This window comes from Carcharhinus amblyrhynchos, chromosome 2 (assembly GCF_965287045.1).
Source record: "Carcharhinus amblyrhynchos chromosome 2, sCarAmb.v2.hapA, whole genome shotgun sequence".
Lineage (NCBI taxonomy): Eukaryota > Metazoa > Chordata > Chondrichthyes > Carcharhiniformes > Carcharhinidae > Carcharhinus > Carcharhinus amblyrhynchos.
The window spans coordinates 132,322,036-132,349,460 of NC_137325.1; the positions used below are offsets into that span (position 1 = coordinate 132,322,036).

The following is a 27,425-nucleotide window of genomic DNA, read 5'->3' on the forward strand; positions in this document are numbered from 1 at the left end:
TTTAAGTTAAAACTCATCCTGTCGAACGGTATTTGCAGATAATTATCCAGCTCAGCTGTCTTCACACTGGGTGTTTTAAAAAGGGACGCAACTTCCAAAAGATAGCACTGATTTGGTTAACAGGCGGGGAAAGAAAGGGACTTTTCCCTCCTCAGCCTTTAGTGGCCAAGTTGCCAAATAGCTTCGGGTCCTAACTGTTTTTTAAGAAAAAAGTGATTAACCTAGTGGTGGAACATTTAATTATTGATTTCATGCATGCCGTGTTTACATATTATTTAAAACAAAGCCCCGCAATGGCAAAAGACGGTGCAAGTGCTCGAAGTCTTGGAACTGTTTGCATTTTGCATCAACACTTTTTTGTACACAATGCATTCGGAGAACATTAACTAACGGTTCGTGCTCCAACTTTCTACCGTAACTTCATTGATCACTTCAGCTCAAAAGATAGTGAATTAAGCATTTTAGTTTAGAAAGAAAAAGAAGCTTTTGCGCTGACCTTTATTCAACTTTCAAACAATTTAAGGACAGAAGTATATTTTTATTTTTAAAAGTCGAATTCTGAAATGATCAAGAGAGAAAGTTAGGAAATACCGCTTTAATAGTTACCACATTACATACACATTTGACTAGATAGATAGATATGAAACTCCCGTATATGTAGGGGATTTTCACAGTAGCTTCATTGCAGTGGATAATGGAAGCCTACTGGTGACTAATAAATCAATAAACTTTAATATATAGGAATTAGGAGCAGAAGTGGACAAGTTCAGTCCTTCGAGCCTGCTCCGCTGTACATGTATGTTTTAAAAAAAAAACCCCTCTTTTGACAATAGGTGCGTGCATGTCAAACGGCAAGCGATAACCGGATCAGAGTGAGAGCGATTTTTTTTTACAATTCAGCTCAATTAATCCGTATGTCAGATGTTACATTCGAGTCAATCACCTCTGGCCGATTGATTTGCGTTTCCAGGGCGGAGGGGGTGGGGGTGGGCAATGAAATCAAGTTGTAATCGATGTTTTCATAAAGCAGTCCTCCTCCCGCTCCTGATACGCCAGACTTCAGGTGAATTTTCGGAAATTGTTCGTTTTATTGTGGCACATCAGAAACCAGTAGCTGCTGGCTAGCCAATCAGATCTCACCGTTGTGCCTTTCTGAGACTATATTACATTGCCGTACAGCCAAACCTGTCTTGAAGAGTCTCCAGCCTCCCGTATCCTTTAAGCTGCATTTTGCCTTCCTTCTTTTTTTGCAATTTTCATTTTTTTTTTCAAACAGTGAGAGAAAATTCCCTCCCCCTCACACACCTCCCCTGGCTCTCCAAGGCTCCCAAACTCCGATGTATGACCGTTACCGCGGATCTGAAGCTTGCCAGTTCAGCACCTGCCTCAGTAGGGGACCGGAGGACAAGTGAGGAGCTGAGAGGGAGGTAGAGAAGGCAGCAAAAGACACACACACACACACACAGAGCTAACCCTCCACTCCCCACCTCCCTAAACCCCCCCAAAAAAAACCCTTCTCTGCCCTCCAGCCATTGGATTCGGGAGGGGGACGCGATGCTGACAAGAATTGTGCTGGTGGGATTGATATGCTGTTCCCTCGCCTCGCCCGCCAGGGCTTGCGGGCCGGGCAGAGGCTACGGGAGAAGGAGGCCCCCAGGGAAACTGACCCCTCTGGCCTACAAGCAGTACATCCCCAATGTGGCCGAAAAGACGCTGGGGGCCAGTGGCAGATACGAGGGCAAGATTACCCGCAACTCGGAGAGGTTCAAAGAATTGACTCCAAATTACAACCCGGACATTATTTTTAAGGATGAGGAGAACACTGGAGCCGACAGGCTGATGACACAGGTACGGGGGTCACAGCACAGATGATATTTTGTGCCCAGTCTTTGGGCTGTGCGGCTGAGAAAGGGTCGGAGGGTGGGGTGGGGGGGGTGCGTTTAAGGGGAAAACTTTGTACATTTCGCTGAACCTCTTTTTTTTAATTTTAAGCCTTTTATTTTAACACCCCCCCCCCTCCTTCCTTCCGCTGGCGGTTTGCAATGTATCTTGACTTGGGGAGGTAGGTGTCCGCACTAAGTAGTCACTGCTCTGGACTTTGAGTGGACAGTGTATGTTGACCGTGCGGTACTTGTATTGCTGTTCGCCTGCTGTCTTTTTTTTAAAAAATTCTCTCTCTCTCTCTTTATGTGTCTTTCCAATTAAAAATAGCTTCTGAACCTCGCAGACTTGAGCTAGGATGACTTAATGAGGCTGCCTTTTCTAAATATAGGAGAGAGAGAGAGAGAGGAGGGCGGGTAGAATCGACCCGACTGTCTCTCTCTCTCTCTCTCTCTCCCACCCCACTGTCTTTTGCAGTCTGAGTATCAACATTTCACGGCGTTCCGCGGCGTTCTTAAATCCATATCCCTTTAAGCTGGTGGGGGGGGGGGGGGGTGGGGGAGGAGGCTGGTGGAAAGAAGGGACGGTGTTTGTTCTTGTGCGTTCCCGTGTGTAGGACTGTTCGCCTCTTCCCCAGTGCCTGGCAGGAAAAGTTCGTCCACCATTTCTAAAATTGCAGTGTTCAGGTAATCACAGAGGTCACGGGAAGTTCCTCTCCACAAAGCGGTATGACGCGCTTACCTCTTACGCGGTGGGACCCACCAAAACTCATTACTGGGATTTAAACGTGCAGGCACACATCTCCCCAATCTCTTGTGTGTCAGGGGACGGGTGAATCTCATTCCATGCTCGCACGCAGAAGAATAAAGACAGATTACCCTTCTCCCCACCCTCCCAAGATGTTACCCTTTTAAGCCGGTTGGTTAGAGCGGCTGAATGTTTACAGTCGACGCGTGGAGGGTTCCTCATCTCCACCCCCCCCACCCCAAAAAAAAATCCCCAATTTTTGTTTTGTTGTGTGTGGCTTTCCCAGAGCGAGAGGCTGGCTTCAGGCTGTAGGCAGGCAAGATTCCTGTACGTCCCAGATCGCTGGCCACCACCGCCGCTTGAATATCACAAGAGCTGGCACAACCTGAGTCAAGTCTCTCTCTCTCTCACACACACACACACACACTTATAATTCAGCCTCACTTCCTCTTCTGTAATCGATCAGCACTGGCCGGGGAGGTAGATTTCAGATTTTGACTCAATATCTAAAACCAGTGGAGATCGTCCCGTTCTGTGCCTTTGGGAATACCTAGGAATAAAAATAAAGAGGAGGCGAGGGGGGTAGGGGGGGGTGCGGAGTGGGAACAATAAAATTGCCCTGGTGTAGAAATAGCAGACTGCCGACCTGTGGGATTTCCTATCTCCACTCGAATCAGTTCCTAATGTGTTGCTGCTCTGTCTGCCTGGGGAGCAGAGGCGAATGTTACACACACACACACACACACACACACATATAGAGAGAGGAGGGCGACTCATCCCTGAGAATAGACAGTGTCTCGCTACACGGTTGCTGCATTAGCGAGGAGCGTTTGAACTTCTGACCTTGTGTGTGTATATGTGTGTGTGTGTGTGGACTTGCTGAGGGGGCCAGAGGGCAGCAGCAACGCCACACTGGGCTATTTTCCCTCAATGTTTCCCCTCCCGCAGCTTTTCTGGGTGTCAAGTTCAACGGTCTTCCGGCTGCACCCCCTCCTTCCCGACCACCCCACCACTCCCCCCCCCCCTCCCAAAACCTTTTCCACATCAAACCGGCAGCCCAGACCCAACCTGTGCTCAGGGATTGACGAGAGGGTGAGCTGGGGAGGGAGGGATGTGCCTCCAACATCCTTTTACGCTTTGGGGCTGGGTGCATGGGCTAGTAAAGGGTGGGAGGGGGGGAAGGGACTCGAGAGTTAATCGATTTGGGTGATGGGTCTGTGTGTTGGAGAGAGGGGTTAACAAATGGTCCTCTCTCTCTTTTTTGCCTCTAACTGGCCCTGTTTGCATTGACAGGAAGATCTTTCTCTCTTCTACAATTCATTTCCCAGTGTCAGGGTGATTGGGGATTAATGCTGGCGTTTCAGAAGCTCTGCCGAGCCACAGAATCAATGCTGATGTATTGATACTGCCGGCTGCTCGGGTTTGCCAGAATAGATGCGGCGCCTTCTCAATGCAGTAATATTTGGTTGTTTGGGCCGCGGCTTTGCACCGACAATGTATTCCCTACACCCCGCTGCCAACAGCTCCAGACGCTGCCGCTCCTGTTAAAGGGGCCGCGGTGCTCAACATGTCCTCAAAGCCAGTCCTGCCCGCTCCCTGCATTTCCCCAGAGGGGGCTGTCTGTTCGGAGGAAACCATTCAGGACGCGGGGGGCTCGGTCACACAGCCCTGCGTGTGCGCGCTGGCGAGCTGGTGCAGTGGAAGCTGTTTAAAGTGATATCGCAGCGAGTGGCACAGGCTGGAAGGGACATTGGCTGAAAATGCGAAGAAATCTCTGGGTGCGCAGATAGGATGGTCTCTGAGTCCCAGCTGGGCTGTGTTAAATGTGTGCATGGACATACATACTGTGTGTGAAGTGTGAATATATGCGAGCATTGTATATGCCATGTACATATATGCTGTGTGTATATGTGCGAGCATTGTATGTGGCCATGTATATAAATACTGTGTGTGTATATGTGCCGGCATTGTATATGACCGTGAATGTACCTGCTGTGTGTGGGCATTATAGATAGTCATGTAAATACATTGTGTGTATACGTGTAGGTATTGTATATGGCCATGTACATACATAATGTATGTGTATGTGTGTGGATATTGTATATGGCCATGTACATACATAATGTGTTTGTGTGTGTGTGTACAGACGTTGTGCATGGCTATGTACATACGTACTGTGTGTGTATATGTGTGGGTGTTGTGTATGGCCATTTTCATATATACTGCATATATCTGTGGGGACATTGTGTATGGCTATGTACGTACATTCAGTGTTTGTGTGTGTGCAGACGTTGCGCATGGCTATGTACTTAGATACTGTGCGTGTTTATGTGCAGGAATTGTGTACAGCCATATACATACATCGTGTGTGTGTATGTGCAGGAATTGTGTATCTCCATGCACATATTGTGCGTATATGTGCGGGCATTGTGCATGGCCATGTATATACATATCTTGTGTATATGTGCAGACGTTCTGCATGGCCATGTAAATACATACTGTGTGTGTATGTGTGGTGGTGGTAGGAAGGCTATTTCACAGACTGACCATGTATGCACTGATGTGTCTCCGTGAAGAATAGATCGCAAACCTACTTTATCCTCCCTTCGGCTTGGCTGCTGTTTGCTGCAGAGTTGATGCGGCCATTCACTTATCAGCCAGCGCCAGTGTGCGCTCGCCAGGTTTTGCCTGGGCTCCCAGTGGGGGGAGAATCACAGCCTCTTCGCACATGCAGACATGCTGCCCTCTCCCTATGCACCGTACATAGAGTTCGCGGAGCAGATTCCCTCCGCCTGGCCTTGCTCACCTCTTACCCAAGGACAAATGTCAGCGACAAGGTTCTCTTTCTGTTAGTGTAGTCCCTTCCCGCCTCCCTCCAAGTCTCCCTCTGAAAAGAGTCTGTGTGACCCGAGATGTGTTATATTTCACACATCGGGATAGGTTCTGCGGACAGTTGAGGAGAGGGCCAGACATCCCACTGCGGAATCCTCAGAGTTCAGACAGCAGTTCCGTTGCTGACATTCCAGTCCCACCTCCCTCCCTCTCCACCTTTCACCGCGTCGATTTAGCCTAGAACGGCAATGAAATGTAACAGGACCACCTAACCACTCATTTACCTGTGGGATATAATTGCCGCGAGGTTGGGAAGCGGTACTGCCAGCGGTAATATCTGTGAATCCCATTTCCCCCAGCCCGCGAGGGTCACTGTTACCCCGATCAGGAGAAATGTGAACCTTGTTTGTCCTTAAAAAAAATCACGTGCATTCAACAGGAAGGTGGGGAGGGGGTCCTGCAAGACCTTAGCCCAGGAAAGGAGGGCTCTGATAACTCGAATAGACTCTGGTTACGGTTTTTATTGAGAACTGCAAGTTGAGTCATTGAAAAGGCCAGATCACTGCTCCTCTGCATTAATGTTGAAGTGAGGGGCATAGATTAGCTAGATAGTCAACATCTTTTCCCAAAGGTAAGGGAGTCTAAAACTAGAGGGCATAAAGTTTAAGATGAGAGGGGGGGAGATACAAAAGGGTCCCGAGGGGCATTTTTTTTCACGCAAAGGGTGGTAAGTGTCCAGAACAAGCTGCCAGAAGCAATAGTAGAAGTGGGTACAATTTTGTCTTTTAAAAAGCGTTTAAATAGTTACACGGGTAAGATGGGTATAGAGGGATATGGGCCAAACGCGAGCAACTGGGACTAGCTTAATGGTTTAAAAAAAAGAACAGCATGGACAAGTTGGGCCGAAGGGCCTGTTTTCATGCTGTAAACTTCTATAACTCTAGAGAAGACCTTCCACCTTAGCAGTGATAAACTGGAGGCTCCGAATCTCCTTTCCTGTAATCCTGTCATCTGTCTACAAGTGTTCATGAAGAAATTGGGGTCTTACTCTTGGGGCTAAAGGGGTCAGGGGATATAGGGGGAAGGGAGGAATCAGTAGAGACTCTATCAGGATATTGAATTCGGTGATCAGCCATGATCAAAATAAAGTGTATTTATTAGTCAGAAGTAGCCTTACATTAACACTGCAATGAAGTTACTGTGACAATCCCTAGTCGCCACACTCCGGTGCCTGTTCGGGTACACTGAGGGAGAATTTAGCACGGCCAATACGTCTTCGGAGTGTGGGAGGAAACTAGAGCACCCGGAGGAAACCCACGCACACACGGGGAGAACGTGCAATCGCTACATAGACAATAATCCAAGCTGGGAATCGAACCCGGGTCCCTGACGCTGTGAGGCAGCGGTGCTAACCACTGTGCCACCGTTACGAACCGTGGGGGAGGTCCGAATGGCCGCCTCCTGCTTGTAGTTTCTATGTTTCTGTGTTCATGTGCGCATGTAATTAGCCAATATTTAAATCAATAGCAAATAGAGACCGTGTTACCTGAGTGGTCAAATGTTTCATTAATAAAAAATCAACCATGTGGGACTGGCATAATTAATTGATCTTTTATTTTTTCTGTCTCTTTCTTCTTTCTGTCCATTCTTGGCAGAGGTGTAAAGATAAGTTAAACTCCCTGGCCATCTCCGTCATGAACCAATGGCCCGGGGTGAAGCTGAGGGTGACGGAGGGCTGGGATGAAGACGGCCACCACTCGGAGGAATCCCTACACTACGAGGGCAGGGCCGTGGACATCACCACCTCGGACCGCGACAGGAGCAAGTACGGCATGTTGGCCAGGCTGGCCGTGGAGGCGGGCTTCGACTGGGTCTATTACGAATCCAAGGCCCACATTCACTGCTCGGTCAAAGCAGGTGAGGGAGAGCTTTAAAGAAACCGGTCCGCCCTTTTTCACCAGCCGGCAGACTGGTATGATGAACCTGATCATATTTCATATCTGCAGCACACGCTTTCTGTCTGAAGGCACCTCAGGCGCCAGCCGACGCTTCCTGTCACTTCTTGGCGGGGCGGAGGCTCGGGAACATTACAGAGGAGTTTTACTGATCTTGTAATAAATAATGCGGGTCATTAATTTGATGGGTGGGGAGGATGTAAGCCCAAAGTGCAATGAATGAGGATGTTCTCTTAAAAGAGGCGAGAATCATTATCTCGCCTTCCTAATCCTTTCTTTTTTGGTTAATCACCAAATCTTCAGACCAAAGCAGCAGGGCAATCCACATCAATAGTTGCTGCCTGTCTTCGGGGGAATTACAGCATCCCTACGGCCCAGAAGGAGGCCATTCGGCCCATTGAGCCTGCACCCACAACAATCCCACCCAGGCCCTCTCCCCATGCATTTACCCTGATAATCCCCCTGACACCAAGGGGCAATTTAGCGTGGCCAATCCACCTAACCCACACGTCTGTCGAACTGTGGGAGGAAGTCGGAACAGCCGGAGGAAACCCACGCAAACACGGGGAGAATGTGCAAACTCCGCACAGACAGTCACCCAAGGCCGGAATCGAAACCAGGGCCCTGGCGCTGTGAGGCAGCAGTGCTAACCACTGTGCTGCCATGCGGGGATAGAATGGGTGATGGTTGAGGGGGTGCTTTTGGAGGGTCCCCCGTAGGTACAGCGGAACTCGAAGAAAACTTGAATAGTTTGAAACCCACCAAGCTTAAGTCGTGCACAGGTGAAGGTCTGGCTGAGGTTGCACTTTATTTATAACGCTTTGTTTAGTTGTGGGCAGTCTCTGATAGAGCTCTGGAGGGGAATAAGTAGGTGCAGGATCGGTGGAATCTCAATTGACATGAACAAGTGTACCCCTCTTAATACTTACCAACAAGCTCACTGGTTAACTAAGTCCCGAGGCAATTGAGGCCTGATTAACCCTGATATCAGATCAAGCCACAGAGACCCCACAGTTACATTAGCGCTGCTGTCACACTGGAGTTAATGTAAGCCAAACAGTTCCACCTTCTCTCTCCCCTCTCCCGGGAGAAGAGCTTGGATCTTCTCTCATTGATCACCTTGACTACCATACCTTGGGTGACACCGTGGTACAGTGGTTAACACCGCTGCCTCACAGTGCCAGGGACAAGGGTTCGATTCACAGAATCTGCACGTTCTCCCCGTGTCTGCGGGGGTTTCCTCCGGGTGCTCTGGTTTCCTCCCACAGTCTGAAAGACGTGCTGGCTTGGCACGTTGGCTATGCTGAGTTGCCCCTTCCTGGATACAGTTCTGTAAGAAGTGTCATATTAATGTTCCCAATTAATACAGACTGTTGTTCTTAACCACACAAGATAGGGGTTATGAGGATAGGGCCTGGGTGGGATTGTTGTCGGTGCAGGCTCGATGGATCGAATGGCCTATTTCCGGACTGCGGGGATTCTATGACCAGATTACTGTGGGTTAGGTAGTCTTAGACAAAGTAGATCTCGCATCAGTTCTAACTAGCAACTTATAACTAGAACACTTCAACTAAGTTATATATAATCCTTGCCCGTAAACAAGTCGTTCAATGGCTTGGTTATACCCATTATGTTCCGAGACTCTGCGCACCTTTTTAGATTAATATCCAAAATGCAATCTTTGTGTCTCTGACACATCATGACTTGATCACTTTAAACATGTTCTTCCCCCAGTCTCTGAAGATACATTAAAAAAAAATTCCACAGCACTGGTCACGTAGGCGACTCACACTCACACTGTCTCACCCAGCGATAGACCTGTCATTAAAAAATACTTCAGAAGAGCTCAAGTAGGAAAAGGGTGAGGCGAATGCTGAATAAATATAATCGCAAGAGCCGGTAAATGATGAACCGCAGTTTGAAATGAATTTGGAAATCAGTAGAATCCCAATTTATTTTTAACTGGCCACTCTGGATGTGCGGTAACGCGTGTTTTGATTAACACTGATGGTAATTAACAGTCCAGGGCGATAATCGCACTCGTCCCAAGAAACCACCTCCCCCTCCTCCTCCCCCCCCCCCAGCAACACTCTCGTTTGCACAAATCAATAACACTGGCATCCTCTGGGGCACAGAGTGCAGAGTTTTATAGAACTGTATGTACCTTCACAGAGAAACTGTGAATGCACCCACCTTGAGTTTAAATAGGTAATTCCCATTTTAGACAAAATTAACACTTGGCGATTCCCTGCCGAACTGTGTGGGCTGGGAGGGAGGTTTTTTTTATTGCGCTTTGCCCAATCTCTTCCTAGTGTTGGAAATTATTGATGAATTTTTATTCCGACTTGCATTCGTGTGGTCAAACAAAAGCCATTCCCTATTTATCAATCTCCCCATTTATCTGTGTCTTGATCTCTCACACTATTTTTTTGCCACAAGTGGTTCATATTCTGTAGGCCTTGTAGTTTTCTTCGTTCTTTCGTGTGATGAGGGTCACTGGCTGAGCCAACACTCCCTCCCCCCTCTCTAATTCTACATTGAACTGAGTGGTTTACTAGGACACCTCAGAGGGGCAGTGAAGAGTCAGCCACATTGCTTTGGGTCTGGAGTCACATGTAGGGCCAGACCAGGTGAAGACGGTAGATTTCATTGGTGAACTTAGATGGGCTTTTTTTGCTAAAAGCCAATGGTGTCACGGTCACCATTAATGCGATCGGTTTTCTTTTCACTGAATTTGAATGCCATGCTGGGATTATGAATCCACGTCCCCAGAGCATTAGCTCTGGCCCTGTGGATTACCAGCCCAGTGAGATTACCACAACCCCAGCCCTCCTCCTCCCCTACCTCAAGATGGGCAAGTCCCCAAATGTCATTGGGTTCACGCGAATATTCGATAGATTGAGACTAGCTGAGTCGATGGGCTGAAGGGCTTACTTTAATCGTTCTATCATTTCCACGTCCGTCTCCGACTCCCGATACAATCGTGATCACTGAGATGATGCTTTAATAGCACACACACATACATACATACATACATACATACATACATTCAGACAGGTGCACATATATACAGACACACATCCACACATATACAAAAGCAGACACATGTAGACACACACACACAAACACACACAAATATATACACATACAGACACACACACAGGCACATATATATACGCATATACAGATACACACACTTATAGACACACACAAATACATACACAGACATACAGACACATACGTATACACACACACATACAAACACACATATACACAGACACACACATACAGATACACATACAGACATACACGCACAAACACATACAGATATATATACACACATAGATACCAATGGGTCTGGGACTGCTCTCGCCTATAGAAAACTACAGTCGCTCATTCACCGTACTTGCAACGCCACACACTGTCTTAATGAAGAATTTCCCTTCCCTTGCCAACCAACAACAAAACAAAATTCTTGAATTACAGATAAGAAACTCAGCGAAGACTCATCTAGCGTAATCCAGCCTTCGTTTTCAGTCTTTAAATGGGAGAGGGACAAATCTAAAATTTAAAATTCCAAACACACTGAAGTCTCCAGACTCATTTGAGTTGATGTCATGTGGGTCGTGTGACGGTACCAAATGGATTTGGCCGGACTATTGGGGAATGCTGTTAGCTCAGGCTCCCATCCGTTTGTTCCGCCATCATTTCATGTCAGTGAATCATATGAGAAGATTAAATGCTGTCTGCGAAGGGCTTGGAGGGGGGAAATGCCAGGCGAGGAAGATTCTCTTTCTACATCTCTATTTGCTGAAAGTATGATCCCAGGGACAGGAATGCAAAGCCGAGATATCTCAAACCCCCCGAATCATTGTCAGGACGAGCACTGAGAGAAGGAGGCATTGATGATGGGCTGCAGTCAGCGTCTAAAGCCACACTCGGTCATTTAAAATTCAAATACACATCTTGAAGTAGCCAAGGAAAAGGGACAGTGTTTCTGCCTGTGCAAATACAGGCTGCATTCTGGCGCGTAGCGTATGTGTGAATTGACACACACACACACACACACTCGTACATAGATGGGGGGGGAGCTCCCGCACCTGAACAAACAGGAGCTGGGAAAGAGAGTGGAAGTGTCTTCCCTTCCAGCCACATCTCCTCCATTAGCTGAATCCCAGAGACAACACGGCCTCCTTTTGTTTTCTGATTAGATTTCAATGAGGCCGGGCCGCGTTCCTCGCGAGTTGGAGCCCACTCCCCAGCCACAACACCACAGCGACAGGCAGCCTCTATTTCACACTTCTCCCCCCCCCCCCACCAACTGTCCTTCCTTCCCCCCCACCCCCTCCCCTCCGCACAGGTCTCTCGGAGTGGTCCACAGCCCCTCACCCCTGTCTGCAGCACCCAACCACCCACACACACACACGCACACACTTTCCTTCGTGTTTTGCTTGCATCCAACCTGTGACAAAGCCGCTGCCAATTCGTCCAGCACGCCCCCCCCCATTAAAGCCAGGCGAGAAAGTCGTTAACAAATCCACAAAATGTAATTTGCTGCTCTTTCTCGCCGATTAAACAGAGTAGCTTTCTGAGGAGCAGTTGTTTGGCAAAAAGCGCCACCGCCGGGTGTTAGCAGATGGTCGTAACTAATGAAAATTGCGCTCTGATTTCTCATTAACCTGGCCATCTCTGTTTTGATCACCGTGACGGGTGACTGAGGGAAGAGGGTGTTAATCCTGGCTGCTGTGTGTGTGTGTGTGTGTGTGTGTGAGAGAGAGAGAGAAAGGGACGGTACTGGCAACTCAACTTCCTCCAAGTTTCCAAACACCCCCCATACAGGGATGTGAATGTCCTGTCTGGATGAGAAACATTTCAAGGGGATAACTCAAATTTTTGCTCTCGAATAGCTTACTCGGGAAAGTGAAGTTTATTTGTTGGTGTCACAAGTAGGCTTACATTAACACTGCAGTGAAGTTACTGTGAAAATCCCCTAGTCGCCACACTGCGGCGCCTGTTCGGGTACACTGAGGGACAATTTAGCACGGCTAATGCCCCGCACCCAGCACGTCTTTCAGACTCTGGGACGAAACTGGAGCACCCAGAGGAAACCCATGCAGACACGGGGAGAATATGCAGACTCCGCACAGACAGTGACCCAAGATGGGAATCGAACCCAGGTCCCTGGCACTTTGAGGCAGCAGTGTTGACCACTATGCCACCGTGCTGCCCTATAAATGCTATTAAGTATTAATTACAATATATATATTTTAATTATTTAACCACGACCCTGATGATCTATCTATCCACTGGATTTAGTTCTGAAGTTAGTGGACATAGATTGAAGATCCCTCAGAGAGAGAATAGTGGTCCCAGAAAGGAAATGAGTGCAAAAAGATCCTTAAATGAAACACTTGAAGTCTCAAGCAATGAGGAAACTAAACTCATTCACAAGGGGGATATTTTGTCTCTACGTTTTGATCAATGCAAGCTAGAAATAACTTCAAATCATTGCTTCAAACTATTTGTTCATTGCTGTCCATTCATCTTCTTACAAAATAACTCGGAACCATCCATCTATCTAACTCTATCACAGGAGTACATATATATCTGTATAAAGTTATTAGTGTCACTAGTAGGCTTACATTCATGAAGTTACTATCACCACACTCTGGTGCCTGTTCGGGTACACTGAGGGAGAATTTTAGCATGGCCAATGCACCTAAACAGCACCTCTTTTGGACTGTGGGAGGAAACCCACATAGACACGGGAAGAACGTACAGAGTCTGCACAGACAGTGACCATAGCTAAGAATTGAACCCAGGTCCCTGGTGCTGTGAGGCAGCAGTGCTACCATATAACCAATAACCACTACGTATACAATCAGCTATGTGTTTAGCTTCCTTCAGTGTGGAATGCTCCATGTACATTAACACTTCCTTGGTATTAATGCCCTGGTTTTGAGATTTCTATGTAACCTCAGGTACCCATTTAACTGGACTCAACTTTCACATTTTAGGTGATGAATAATTATTACCCAATTCTGTAATCTTTTCCTCTCTCCACTGATGCTACCAAACCTGCTGAATATTTCCAGAATTTTTCCTGCTTTTTTTTAATCCAGGTTTCCATGTCCTAGATGCTTTGTGTTTTGCTTTTTTAAATGAGGTTTAACCCCACTGCTCTGGCACTTTGTATCCACCCACCCCCCCCCCCCACCCCACCTCCCCCCTCCTCCCCACCTCCCCCCTCCTCCCCCCTCCTCCGCAGTTTGGCCTTGGCCAGTGAACCCTAACCACCTAGGTGATCATGAGGTCGTCTTTAAGTATGGACAAAATTTTACAAAATGTAATCCTTACATTGGTTATTTAGTGAAGGCTGCCCTCTGCCTGCCTCTGGTGTGACTTGCTCAATATCTCATTATCCATCTCTTGTGTTCCCTTTTATGCCCTACCTTCACAAGATAAAACAAACGCCCTTTAATGCTTTATATTTAAGTTTCTTTATTTATTAGTCGCAAGTAGGCTTACATTAACACTGCAATGAAGTTACTGTGAAAAACCCTATTCACCTCACTCCAGTGCCTATTCGGGTACACTGAGGGAGAATTTAGCATGGCCAATGCACCTAACCAGCACATCTTTCAGACTGTTCACATGTTTCCCCCGCGTCTGCATGGGCTTTCTCCAGGTGCTCCATTTTCCTCCACAGCCCAAAAGACGTGCTGGTTAGGTGCATTGCTAAATTCTCCCTCAGTGTATCCGACAGGCAGCAAGGTGTAGCAACATGGGGATTTTCAAGTAACTTCACTGCAGTGTTAATGGAAGCCTACTTGTGACATGAATAGATAAAACTTCACCTTTATTTCACTATTCATAAGACCGTGGCTGATTATGGTTGTAGTTTCACTTCCAATTTCCTGTCTACCTCCCATAACGCATGACTCTCCTTGCCCCTCTCCCCCATCAGAAATCTGTCCAACTCAGCCTAGAAGGACAGCACACTGCTGCCTCACAGCACCAGGGATGCAGGTTCGATTCCAGCTTTGGGTGACTGTCTGCATGAGTTTGCACATTTTCCCCGTGTCTGCATGGGTTTCCTCTAGATGCTTCTGTTTCCTGCCACAGATGTACAGGTTAGGTGGATTGGCCATGCTAAATTGCCCCTTGGTCTCCTAAAATGTGTGGGTTAGGGGATTAGCAAGATAAATAGATTGGGTTACGGGAATAGTTGAGATTTTTTTAACAAGGTGAGTCAGTGCAGTCTCGATGGGCCGAATGGCCACCTTCTACAGTGTAGGGATTGTATGATTCCATGAATCAACCCAATGATTCTCTGCCGAACGGAATTCTACACAAGAGGAAGGTGTGCTCTTAGGCTGACTGGTGTAACAAATTGTGCCTAAATTATTCTCCCCTCAATCTGGTTTCCAATGGGGGTACCATAAGCATAGACATGGGTCAAGGGTGGAGGAGGAAAAACACATTGTTAAAATGGCGGCACAGGCTGGTTGAGCCAAAGGGCCAGTTTCCCATGTTGTATTGTTCTTTGTTCTTTGAACCCTTTGACAGAGAAAAAATGTCTCCTTCCTAACCCTATGCTGTAGATATCCCAGAATCCGTACAGAGGACATTCGGCCCATCGAGCCTGCACTGACCACAATTCCACCCAGGCCCTATTCCCATAACCCCACATTTTTACCCTGCAAATCCCTTGACTGTAGGTGCAATTTACCATGGCCAATCCACCTAACCTGCACATCTTTAGGCTGTGGGAGGAATCTAGAGCAGGGGGAGAACGCGTAAACTCCACACAGACCCAAGCCGGGAATTGAACCCAGATTCCTGGCGCTGTGAGGCAGTAATACTAACCACTGCGCCACTGTATATGACATATTAACAATAATCGGGTTGATTTTATTCTTTCACATATGACCCATGAAAAGTGGATACTGGGAGATGATGACTTGCGATCTCCCACTGCCTGCACACTGTCGAAATGATAAGTTCTCCGGTCACCTATTGACCGCAGTTCTGTTGGGTTCAATTTCTCTCTGTCAGAATAGCGGATTCTGTAACTTCATTCCAGTCAGTTTCGAGATTAAGACACCCACACTGATAATACAACAACAATGAAAGCACAGGCAGGGACATCAAAGATCATTCCCAGAGCACAACACTGCCGATCAATGCTGGAAATGCTCAGACGGCCTGACAGCAAGTGTGGAGGTCAGAGAGAAACAAGGTTGAAGCCTCAGGTTCGAGCGATTTTCCTCATCGACCCTCATTTAACCCATTCGAAAGCCGCTCACTCGCACACAGTTCAAACCGGGTCGCCAACTCCGCTTCTCTCTGCTGGCTAAATATTGTAAAAAGTCTCTCGACACCAGCTTAAAGCATCATGGCTAAATATTTCCAGCATTTTCGCTTCCTAAGAATCATGAGTGCCTGTGGGAAGAGGGAGTGGCTGCCGAGTCTGTAACGAAATCAGCAAACACCAAGTTTCAAGTGTTAAAACTGTCGATTTAATGTTACTAGCAAGACTTGCGGCTCTGTAACTGGAACCGGACAAGAACGCCCCTAGGGTGTAAAGGCTGGAAGTTCAGTTGGAACGAAACAAGGTTTACACGATCCGTCAATTGTGTTTAAAACATTACACCCTGGTCATCTGTTAGCTCCGGACAAGCTTGGGGCTGTGTTCTTGCAATAGTGAATTCAGTTGCACACATACAAACTGAAATTCCTTCTGCGCATCCGAGGAGTGACATTTTGACTAAGTTCCCTTTTAACATTACTGTTTTAGTTCCAGTGCTCCGCCAGGGGCTATCACCCCCTCTCAATTTTGTTTAATTTCTTGTTTTTTTTAATTAAAGAAATGCAAGTGGAATTTTTTTAAGGGCCACATGTGGCACGGTGGCACAGTGGCACTGTTGTCCCACAGCACCAGGGACCCAGGTTCAATTCCTGGCTTGGGTCACTGTCTGTGTGGAGTTTGCACATTCTCCCCGTGTCTGCGTGGGTTTCCTCCGGGTGCTCCGGTTTCCTCCCACACTCCAAAGATGTGCGGCTTAGGTCGATCGGCCATGCTAAATTGTTCCATCGTGGCAGGGGGATTAACAGGGTAAATATGTGGGGTTAAGGGGATAGGGCCTGGATGGGATTGTGGTCGATGCAGACTCGATGGACCCAATGGCCTCCTTCTGAATGAAAAATCTCACATTGCAGTGCTCCGCAGTCAGAGTGGCTCCTGGACCCTAATTAACTTGATTTGACTTATTATTGTCACGTTTATTGGTAAACAGTGAAAACTATTGTTTCTTGCGCGCTGAAAAGACCAAGCATACCGTTCATAGGGTACATAGGGGAGAAGAAAAGGAGAGGGTGCAGAATATAGTGTTGCAGTAACAGATGAAGTGAAGAGAACGATCAGCTTAATATATGAAAGGTCCATTCAAAAGTCTGATAGCAGCAGGGAAGAAGCTGTTCTTGAGTCAGTTGGTACATGCCCTCAGGTTTTTGTACCTTTTTCCTGACCAAAGAAGGTGGAAGAGAAAATATCCGGGGTGTGTGGGGTCCTTGATTGTGCTGGCTGCTTTTCCGAGGCAGTGGAAAGTACAGACAAGAGTCAATGGCTGGGAGATGGGTTTGCGTGATGAACTGGTCTATGTTCACAACTCTTTGTACTTTCTTGCGGTCTTGGTCAGAGCAGGAGCCATACCAAGCTGTGATACAACTGGGTAGGATGCTTTCTATGATGCATGTTACCATTCTATGGTGAGAGGGGTAGTGGACATGCTGAATAAAGTTGCTGATGTGAGTTGGGGCGCATACCAGAGACACATTAGGCTGAGAATTGTAATATGTGTCCCGTTATTTCATGTGCATTAATATCGCCTGCTTGCATTTACCCTTTGATATGTCTGCTTGTTTTTTTATCATATATTCTGAATCTGTTCCTGCTCTATTTGTGTTCCCCGATCAGAGAACTCAGTCGCTGCTAAATCAGGAGGCTGCTTCCCGGCTTCAGCTCGAGTGAGCCTGGAAAGGGGCGGTACCAAGTCGGTGAAGGATCTGAAGCCAGGGGACCGGGTGCTGGCGGCGGACGATGAAGGGAAGCTGGTCTACAGCGACTTCCTCATGTTCCTGGACAGGGCGGAGGCGACCCGGCGAGTCTTCTACGTGATCGAGACGCGGGAGCCCCGGAGGAGACTGCCCCTGACGGCGGCGCACCTGCTTTTCGCCGGGGAGCCGGAGGGGACCGGCCCCGGACAAGCCCTGCCCAAGGCAACGTACGCCAGCGAGGTGAGAGCCGGGCAGCTGGTGTACATCACGGACGGCGACGGCCGGCGTCTCCGGCCCGCCCGGGTGGAGAAGGTTTACTTGGAGGAGATGGCAGGCACCTACGCCCCACTGACTGTCCAGGGCACCCTCGTGGTCAACCAAGTCCTGGCCTCTTGCTATGCCGTGGTAGAGCAGCACGCACTGGCCCACTGGGCTTTCGCTCCTGTACGAATGAGCTACGCGGCCAAGTCCTTGTTTTCACCCAGTGGCCCACTAATGTCCAACAGTACTGTGCAGGAAAACGGCGTCCACTGGTACTCCAGCGCCCTGTATCAAATAGGCACATGGATCTTGGACAGCGCAGCCCTCCATCCACTGGGAATGACACTGGATTCTAGTTGAAATAGTTTACACAGGGGAGGGAGAGGTTATACAGGAAAACAGACTTTACAGTAGCGTACACAGCAACAAAAAAGCCAGTAGTTTCAATAGAGACCCCCCGCCCCCAAAGTGTTTTTTTTGAGGGGGAATATTTATTTCGTTCGCATTCGTATTGTGTCTTTCACGCCCCCCTACTATCTCGTCTGCTTCTGTTTATGTTGCTTTATATATATAAAAAAACAAATCTAGAACTTCGAGAGCCTTAAGAAAACTCCTTTGCTAATTTATTCCCGGTGAACTTTCTTTGAACCCAGCAAGGGGGAAAAAAAAGGAAATTATTTTGTGTGGTCAATCAAGGAGCGCAGAATATATTTTTCTATATGTCTGATATCAATGAACATTTCAGAGTCGCCTGCAACCTTTTCCCTTCGGATTGTTGATCTTGTTCTTGTGTTTCGCTCTTTGGGGGTTTCGTTTCCTCTCTTTCTTTCTCTTTTGTTTTTGGAAAAAAAAGTTACATTTCGTCGGGGTCCATAAATTATATTTTTATACACAGAATTGTAAATTAGATTTTGGAGAGTTCATTGCTTAACTGAATCACAATTCGTTATTTGAAATAGTGTAAAATACGAGAATATATTATTTTAATTTAAAGTCTAGTTGCAAAAAAAATATAACGTTTCGACCATCCCATTTTTACGGTTTTTTTTGTTTCTTGTTGTTATTTTGTAAACCCAGTTGTGGTGTTGCAACTATGTGTGTCTGCATACGCACACACACATACATACAGCTGTGCATCCAGCATTTGCGCTTTTGTTGGTACCACCCGGGACTGAATTTTATTAGAAAAGAATTTATTTTTTAAAAAAAATGGGAAGCTCGAGGATGAATATTCGCATCCTAACGAAAATGGTAGTTTGTACAAAAAAATTTTTTTTTGCATAAGATTCGACGGACAACAGCTGTAAATTTACTAAACCGTATTATTTGCATATTTTGTAATAGTTTAATACTGTAGTTTTATAACATAGGGTAAAAAAAGGTGCCAAAACGCTCTTGGTTCGAATATTATTAAAATATACAGCGTTTCAAACTACACTCAACCTTTGATTGCGTGGAGGGAAAGAGACTTGTGTATAGAGACTTCAAAATATTTTGGAAGAGAGATATTTATGTCCTCGCGCCGTCTTTTGTCAAGTTTGCAAACTCCCCTGGAGTCGGAACATTCTGCAGCGGTGTGGAGAGACCTGGGCTACGTTTTGTATTCGGTTCGGACCGATCATTCGGATACTTTTAACAGTGAATGAAACGAAAACATTGCTTGGGGCAAAAATTTTGGCCGCGTGCGGCCAACAAGACTGTTTGTTTTCCTCCCTCAGTGCTGCTTTCGTTTTTGAACTTCTTAAAAACAAACCAATAAATTTTCTCTGAAGCCTAAAGTAACTGTAATACATTGGAGAAAGATGGTGTGTTTAAATGTATGAATGCAAAAAAAAATATTTTTCCAACGCGTTTTATGGCTGCATCCTTTTTTTTTCCTTACACACCCGCACACTGCTGAAGTGTAAGAAACAGTTTATTTCTGCGTGAGAGCCTGAACAACGGCGATGCGGCTCAGTGGTTAGCGCTGCTGCCTCCCAGCGCCAAGAAGCCGGATTCGATTCCCAGCTTGGGGTCACTGCCTCTGTTGAGTCTGCACGTTCTCCCCGTGTCTGCCTGGGTTTCCTACGCGTGCTCCGGCTCCCCCCGCCCTCCGGTGCTGGTTAGGTGCACTGGTCATGCTTAAATTCTCCCTCAGTGTATTCGAACAGGCTGGAGTGTGGCGACTAGGGGATTTTCACAGTAATTTAAGTGTTAATGTCAACCTACTTTTGACATTAATAAGTAAAAATCTTTTCTTTATTGCTGGAACACAACACCAGGTCTGTAAGAATCGATTTTGCGTTTGGACAATTGTCCTGATGAAGCTTAAAGCAACTAAAACAAAGATGAAGAGAGTTGAGCAACAGAAGGTGAGGGGAGTTGCAGCACAGAAGGAGGCCATTTGGTCCGTCTCTGTGAAAGGGCCATCCAGCTGCATTCCCTTTCCCCACAGTAAGAAGTCTCACAACACCTGGTTAAAATCCAACAGGTTTATTTGGTAGCAAAATCCACCAGTTTTCGAAGCACTGCCCCTTCATCAGGTGAGGAGGAGGGTAGCGCTTGGAAAGCTAGTGGATTCTGCTACCAAATAAACCTGTTGGACTTTAACCTGGTGTTGTGAGACTTCTTACTGTGTTTACCCCAGTCCAACATCGGCATTGCCACATCATGACTTTCCCCATAGCCCATGCACTCGCCCCACCCACCTTTCTCAGCATAGAATCATAGAACTCCTACAGTACAGAAGGAAGCCATTCGGCCCATCAAAGTTTGCAACTCTCTGACAGGGAATTTTACTAAAGCCCTATTCCCCAAAAGCCCATTTCATCCCACTAGCCCTTCTAACTTACATAAATAAAAGCAAATTACTGGAATCTGAAACCAAAAGAGAAAATGCTGGAAAATCTTCAATTAGGCTTACATAAACACTGCAATGAGCTTTGACAAAGGGTCATCTGGACTGGAAACATCAGCTCCTTTCTCTCCTTACACATGCTGCCAGACCTGCTGAGATTTTCCAGCATTTTCTCTTTTGGCCCCTAATCTACACATCTGTGGGACATTAAAGGGCAATTTGTTATGGCCAATCCACCTAACCTGCGTGAAAGCAAATTACTGGAATCTGAAACCAAAAGAGAAAACTCCGGAAAATCTCAGCAGGTCTGGTAGCATCTGTAAGGGGAGGAAAGAGTTTCCAGTCCAAATGACCCTTCAGCAAAGCTCTGTCTACCTAACCTGCACATTTTTGGAAGGTAGGAGGAAACCCACGCAAACACGGGGAGAACGTGCAAACTCCATACAGTTATCTCCAAGGCTGGGTCCCTGGCACTGTGAGGCGGCAATGTCACCCACCGGGCCGCCCTATATATACATATATATATATATAAACTTCCATATATATCAAATTCCAGTTTGAAAGTTAATGGTAAATGCTACCACAGCGTTTTCAGGCGGCTCACATCAGCGAGGCCTCGCCCTCCAAAACCCTTACGTTCTTGGGGCCCATGAAAAGATCGCAAGCGAGTGGTACATTCCTCATGCGGAATAACTGTCTCAGTCTGCAGTTTCTAACTGCTCACATCTCCCACGAACTGTTCAGTATTACTTTTTAAAAAAAACTTATGCTAAAGAATTCTTATGGACAAGGAGGAGTTAAAGGAATGGATTCCTGTCCCCCTCCACAGTGAAAGCCATTCAGTAATTCCCTTCTACAGACCATGCCCTAGTTAAGTTAAAATAGCACGCACGTTGGAGTTAGAGATTTTTGTTTAAACCTTCTAAGCTGCCTTACTAACAATCAGGAGCAAACTGACAGCGTGGCTTCGAGCAGCAATCGCATCGCACACATTCTGAACTGGACTGGGATTTTCTGAAACTTACATGTGGAAAGTTGAACCAAACTACTAAATGTTAAAATTAGCCACGGGCAGCCGGCGAGAACAATTCTCCCGCTGTTAATTATGGAGACTGGCCCGCAGATTAAACATAGCACGGCTCCACGCATACAAGAACTTTAAACAAACAGATTTACAAAAGGAAGTCACAGTTCTTGGCAAAAGCGATCACCACTTTGGGTTTGGCCAGCCTGATGAACCTGCACCCCTCCAAAAATTCAATCCTAATGTCAGGCTGTAAATTCAGTTGAGAGTGTTGCGTTCCGACAACAGACCTGCACAAGATTAACAATTGGAAAATAGTTTTATCCCCAGCAAGAAAAACAGTTGAGGGTTGCCTCCAATGTGTCCCATTTTACTGCGTCCTTCCAACCTCTCAGCAGAGTCTGTTATTATCAGTCAGTTCATAGCACCCCTACAGTGCAAAAGGAGGCATTTGGCCCATTGAGTCTGCACCGACCACAAACCCGCCCAGGCCCTATTCCCGCAACCCCACATATTTACCCTGTTAATCCCCCTGATTCTAAGGGTTAATTTAGCCTGGCCAATCAACCTAACCCACACATCTTTGGACTGTGGGAGGAAACCGGATCAACTAGAGGAAACCCACGCAGACACAGGGAGAACATGTAAACTCCACACAGTCACCCAAAGCCAGGAATCGAACCCTGGTCCCTGGCGCTGTGAGGCAACTGTACTAACCACTGTGCCACCATGCAACTGTATCACTGTGAATGAAAAAAAACCTTCCAGTCTGCTCGCATGGTTGGGCAGCATCCAGAAAAGTGCAGGAATGCACTGCTACTCATCTATTAGTTTGAATTTTATGTCTAAAATATTATGCCAATTTCCATAATTTTTGCTTTCCCCATGTAACTGTAGCATTCTGGCAACCAATATCCTCCAGACTAGTGTATTCCTTGAGTCCTAGAATCCCTACAGTGCAAAGGACACCCACCAAGTCTGCTAACAAAGTATTTTACCCAGGCCTTCTCCTCTGCCTTATTCCCGTAACCCCACACACTTGTCATGGCTAACCCATCCAACCTGCACATCTGGGGACACTAGGGGGACATTTAGCATGGCCAATCCATCTAACCTGCACATCTTTGGAGGAAACCGGAGCACCCAGATGAAACCCATGCAGATACACAGAGAACATGCTGACTTGACACAGACAGTCACCCAAGGCTTATGGCAGAAGATACAAGACATCTCCCAGCAATTAGAACTGAACGAGGAACAGCCCTGAAGAATTGAAAGAAATTAGGCTTAGTAAAATTATAGTGTTAGAGAAATTAATGGGACAGATAGGTGATAAATCTTTGGGAGCTGATGATTTACATCCCAGAGTGTTGAAAGAGGTGGCTGCAGAGATAATGGAAATATTGGTGATCATCTTCCAACCTTCAATAGATTTTGGAATGGTGCCTGCAGATTGGAAGGTAGCAGATGTAATCGCACCAATTGAGAAAGGAGGGAGAGAGAAAACTGAGAACTCCAGATCAGTTAGCCTGACATCACTAGCAGGGAAAATGCTAGAATCTATTCTAAGGGATGTGATAACTAGACACTCAGAAAGTAATGGTAAAGTTGGGTAGAGTCAACTTGGATTTATGAAAGGCAAATTGTGCTTTAAAAAGCTGTTGGAGTTTTTTGAGGGTGTCATTAGCAGAATGATTAAGGGAGAACCAGTGGATGTGGTGTACTTGGATTTCCAAGCAGCGTTATGGCACACTGGTTAGCACAGCTGCTCCACAGTGCTAGGACCCCAGATTCAATTCCTGGTTTGGGTCAATCTCTGTGCGGAGACTGCATGTTCTCCCCGTGCCTGCGTGATTTTCCGCCGGGTGCTCCGGTTTCCTCCAGCAGTCTGAAAGACGTGCCAGTTAGGTGGATTAGCCATACTAAACTCTCCCTCGGTATACCCAAACAGGCGTCAGAGTGGCGACTAACAGATTTTCACCATGAGTTCATTGCAGTGTTAAGACAAGCCTACAGGTATTTTGAGAGACAGGATCTACAGACATTTAGAGATGCAAGGACTGATTAAGAACAGTCAGTATTGCTTTGTGAGTGGAAAATCACTCAAATTTGATTGAGTTTTTTGAAGGAGTAACCAAAAAGACAGATGAGGGCAGTGCAGTTGATGTTGTCTACATGGACTATAGCAAAGCCTTTGACAAGGTACCGCATGATAGGTTGTTGCATAAGGTTAATCTCACAGGATCCAGGATGAGGTTTGTAAATGGATACAAAATTGTCTTCTTGACAGAAGCCAGAGGATATTTTTTTCAAACTGGAGACCTGTGACCAGCAGTGTGCCTCAGAGATAAATACTGGATCCACTGTTATTTGTCATTTATATTAATGATTTGGATGAGAATATAGAGGGCATGGTTAGTGGTCAGTAAACAGAGTGTAGGAATAAATGGGCCATTCTCAGGTTGACAGGGGCACCGCAAGGACCAGTGCTGAATCTTCAATTGTTCACAATCTAAATCAATGATCTGGATCTGTGGACCAAGTTTAACATTCCCAACTTTGCTGATGACACAAAGTGAGGTGGGAATGTGAGTTATGAGGGTAATTATGCAAAGAAGCTAAACCTACTAACCAAGATGACACCAAGATTGGTGGGATAATGAAGAAAGTTATCTCCAATTGCAAGGGGATCTGATCAATTGGGCCAGTGGACTGATGAATGGCAGATGGAGTTTAATTTAGACAAATGCAAGATGATGCATTTTGGTAGATTGAACCAGGGCAGGACTTACTCAATTAATGGTAGGGCACTGGGGAGAGTTACAGAACAAAGAGATCTAGGAGTACACGTTCATAGCTCCTTGAAAGTGGAGTCACAGGTGGACAGAGTGGTGAAGAAGGTAATCAGCATGCTTGGTTTCGTTGGTCAGAACACCGAATTGGGGTCTCTTGTTGAAGTTGTACAAAACATTGGTAAGGTCACACTTGGAATACTATATACAGTTCTGCTCACCCTATCTCGGAAAGGATATTATTAAACTGGAAAGAGTGCAGAAGAGATTTACTAGGATGCTACTGAGATTCTATGAGTTATAAGGAGAGGCTGGATAGACTGGGACTTTTTTCTCTGGAGAGTAGAAGGCTGAGGGGTGATTTTATAGAGATCTATAAAATAATGAGGGGCATAGATCAGCTCGATAGTCAATATCTTTTCCCAAAGGCGGGGGAGTCTAAAACTAGAGGGCATAGGTTTAAGGTGAGAGGGGACAGATGTGTCCAGAAGGGTAAATGTTTCACACAGAGGGTGGTGAGTGTCTGGAATGAGATACCAGGGATAGTAGTAGAGGCATGTACAATTTTGTCTTTTAAAAAGCATTTAGACAGTTAAGTGGATAAGATGGATACAGAGGGAAATGGGCCAAATGTGGGCAATTGGAATTAGCTTAGGGGTTTGAAAAAAAGGCAGCATGGACAAGTTAGGCCGAAAAGCCTATTTCCATGCTGTAAACCTCTATGACTCTACTTGTCACTAATAAATAAACTTAATAAATAAACTTTATAAGGTCTCACACAGAAGATTAGTGAACAAAATTAGTGCATGTGGGAATGGGGGTAATGTACTGGCATGAATTGCAGCTTGGTTAGTGGTCAGTAAACTGAGATTAGGAATAAATAGGCCATTCTCAGGTTGACAGGGGCACCACAAGAACCAGTGCTGAATCTTCAATTGTTCACAATCTAAGTCAATGATCTGGATCTGTGGACTAAGTCTAACATTTCCAACTTCGCTGATGACACAAAATGAGGTGGGAATGTGAGTTATGAGGGTAATTATGCAAAGAAGTTTCAAGGGGCTTAGTAGAACATGGCAGATGGAATATAATGTGGATAATTATGAGGTTATCCACTTTGGTCAGAGGAACAGAGGTGCAGAGTATTTAACTGGTGAGAGATTGGGTAACTGCAGATGGTCAGAAGGATCTGGTCATCCTTGTTCCCAAGTCACTGAAAGCTAACATGTAGGTGAAGAAAGTAATTAGGCAAAGGGCCTGTCACAAGACGATTTGAATACAAGGTTACAAATGTCGTGCTGCAATTTTATACAATTTTGGTGAGATGGCATCTGGAGTATTGTGTACAGTTTTTGCCCCCTTACCTATGGAAGGATATACTGGTCATAAAGAGAGTATAGCAAAGGTTGATCAGACTACTTCCTGGGGTGGCAGACCTATAAGAGAGTTTTGGGAGATGAGGCCTGTAGTCTCTAGAGCTTAGAAGAATGAGAAATGATGTCTTTGAAATGTACAAAATTTTAAACAGAGTAGATGCAGCAAGGATCTTTCCCTGGTGAGGTACTCTAGATCCAGGGGACACAGTCTCTGAGTAAAGGGGAAGCAATTTAGGACTGAGATGAGGAAGGGCTTCTTCAGCTAGAGAATGCTGACTCTTTGGAATGCTCTAACCCAAGGCTGTGGAAGCTTCGACATTAATTATTTTCAAGAAAGAAATCTAGATGGTAATTATATCAAAGGATATGGGAAAAGTGTGGGAGAAATGGTGTGGAGATAGATGACCAGCCAAGATATGGTTGAATAGTGGTGCAGAATCAAGGGGCTGAATGGCCTATTCCTGTTCCTATATATCCTTGTACAACATAACAATCTTACAAACTTCATAACTGTAACATTTGTGTGACTTAAAAAAATTATATTTTGAGATCATAGTTCTAAATTTAGGGTAAATGAAGAGGGGCATCTGACCAGGTTTGCAGTCTTAGAAATGTTTAGATTACATTCCCGGAAAGAAGGTACAAAGTATTTCTACCTGGAGACAATGATGACAGTTTCTGAGTTCACAATGAGTTGACCATGAGTCTCCCAAAGTCACATAAAAGTGTTGTTGATATCAGAAAGTTCCCCTCCAAGTCACTCACCATCCTGACCTGGAACTACATCATGTGACTTCACTGTCACTGGGCCAAGATCCTGGACCTCCTTCCCTAACAGCACTGTAGGTGTACCTATATCACAGGGAGTGCAGTAGTTCAAGAAGGTGACTCACTACCAGCTTCTTAAGCACAATAAGGGTTGGACATTAAATGCTGGCCTAGCCAGTGATGCCTACATCCCATAAATTAATAAAGAAGGTTATAAACACTTGTGTTGTAGACCATCCATCCATGTCTAAGATGAAAGGGAGTTTGGATCAAGGATGGCTAATTCACATTTCCATCTGGATGCAGGGTTAATGTGTTTCACATTGCCATAGGGAAGAGGGCAGAGGGAGCCATTTTTTTGAGATCAGGTTACAAGATTCCGTACAAGTAAATCAAACATACATCGGGAGCCCAGGGTAGTCAGAAGAGAGAGAAGCCAGATTGACTTTGTGAGCCACAACTGGATGTGTGAGGGAGATGGTCTTTAGATGAAGAGTTAGAACATAAGAACATAAGAACATAAGAAATAGGAGCAGGAGTAGGCCATCTAGCCCTTCGAGCCTGCCCCGCCATTCAATAAGATCATGGCTGATCTGTCGTGGCTCAGTTCCACTTTCCCGCCCTCTCCCCATAACCCTTAATCCCCTCTCTTATCAAGAACCCATCAACCCGCTTCTTAAAAATATTTAGCGAGGCAGCCTCCACCACTTCAACGGGCAGAGAATTCCAGAGATTCACCACCCTTTGAGTGAAGAAGTTCCTCCTCAACTCCGTTCTAAACCGCCTCCCCTTTATCTTGAGGCTGTGCCCCATTTATTCTGACATGGCTGGGGGGAGAAGAAGCATCAGGACACATGATGAATTTAAGGATTCTCCAAAAACTGAGGAAAGAAC

The 27,425-nt window shown here is 46.1% G+C and overlaps 1 protein-coding gene across 1 annotated transcript; it reads left to right on the forward strand.

Annotated features, from left to right (window-relative positions):
* The first annotated feature begins 1,540 nt into the window (after positions 1-1,540).
* shha (sonic hedgehog signaling molecule a) lies at positions 1,541-19,505 on the forward strand. Its single transcript, XM_080217516.1, has 3 exons — positions 1,541-1,848; positions 7,116-7,377; positions 17,395-19,505. Exons 1-3 carry the CDS (start codon positions 1,555-1,557, stop codon positions 18,093-18,095), a joined length of 1,257 nt encoding a protein of 418 aa, XP_080073642.1. The 5' UTR covers positions 1,541-1,554; the 3' UTR covers positions 18,096-19,505.
* The last annotated feature ends 7,920 nt before the right edge of the window (positions 19,506-27,425 follow it).

Bases quoted from the DNA above. Each gene is read 5' to 3' on its own strand.
- shha (XM_080217516.1), top strand. From the start codon at position 1,555: ATGCTGACAAGAATTGTGCTGGTGGGATTGATATGCTGTTCCCTCGCC. The intron at 1,849-7,115 runs GTACGGGGGTCA...CATTCTTGGCAG, and splicing joins CCGACAGGCTGATGACACAG to AGGTGTAAAGATAAGTTAAA. The intron at 7,378-17,394 runs GTGAGGGAGAGC...TTCCCCGATCAG, and splicing joins TCACTGCTCGGTCAAAGCAG to AGAACTCAGTCGCTGCTAAA.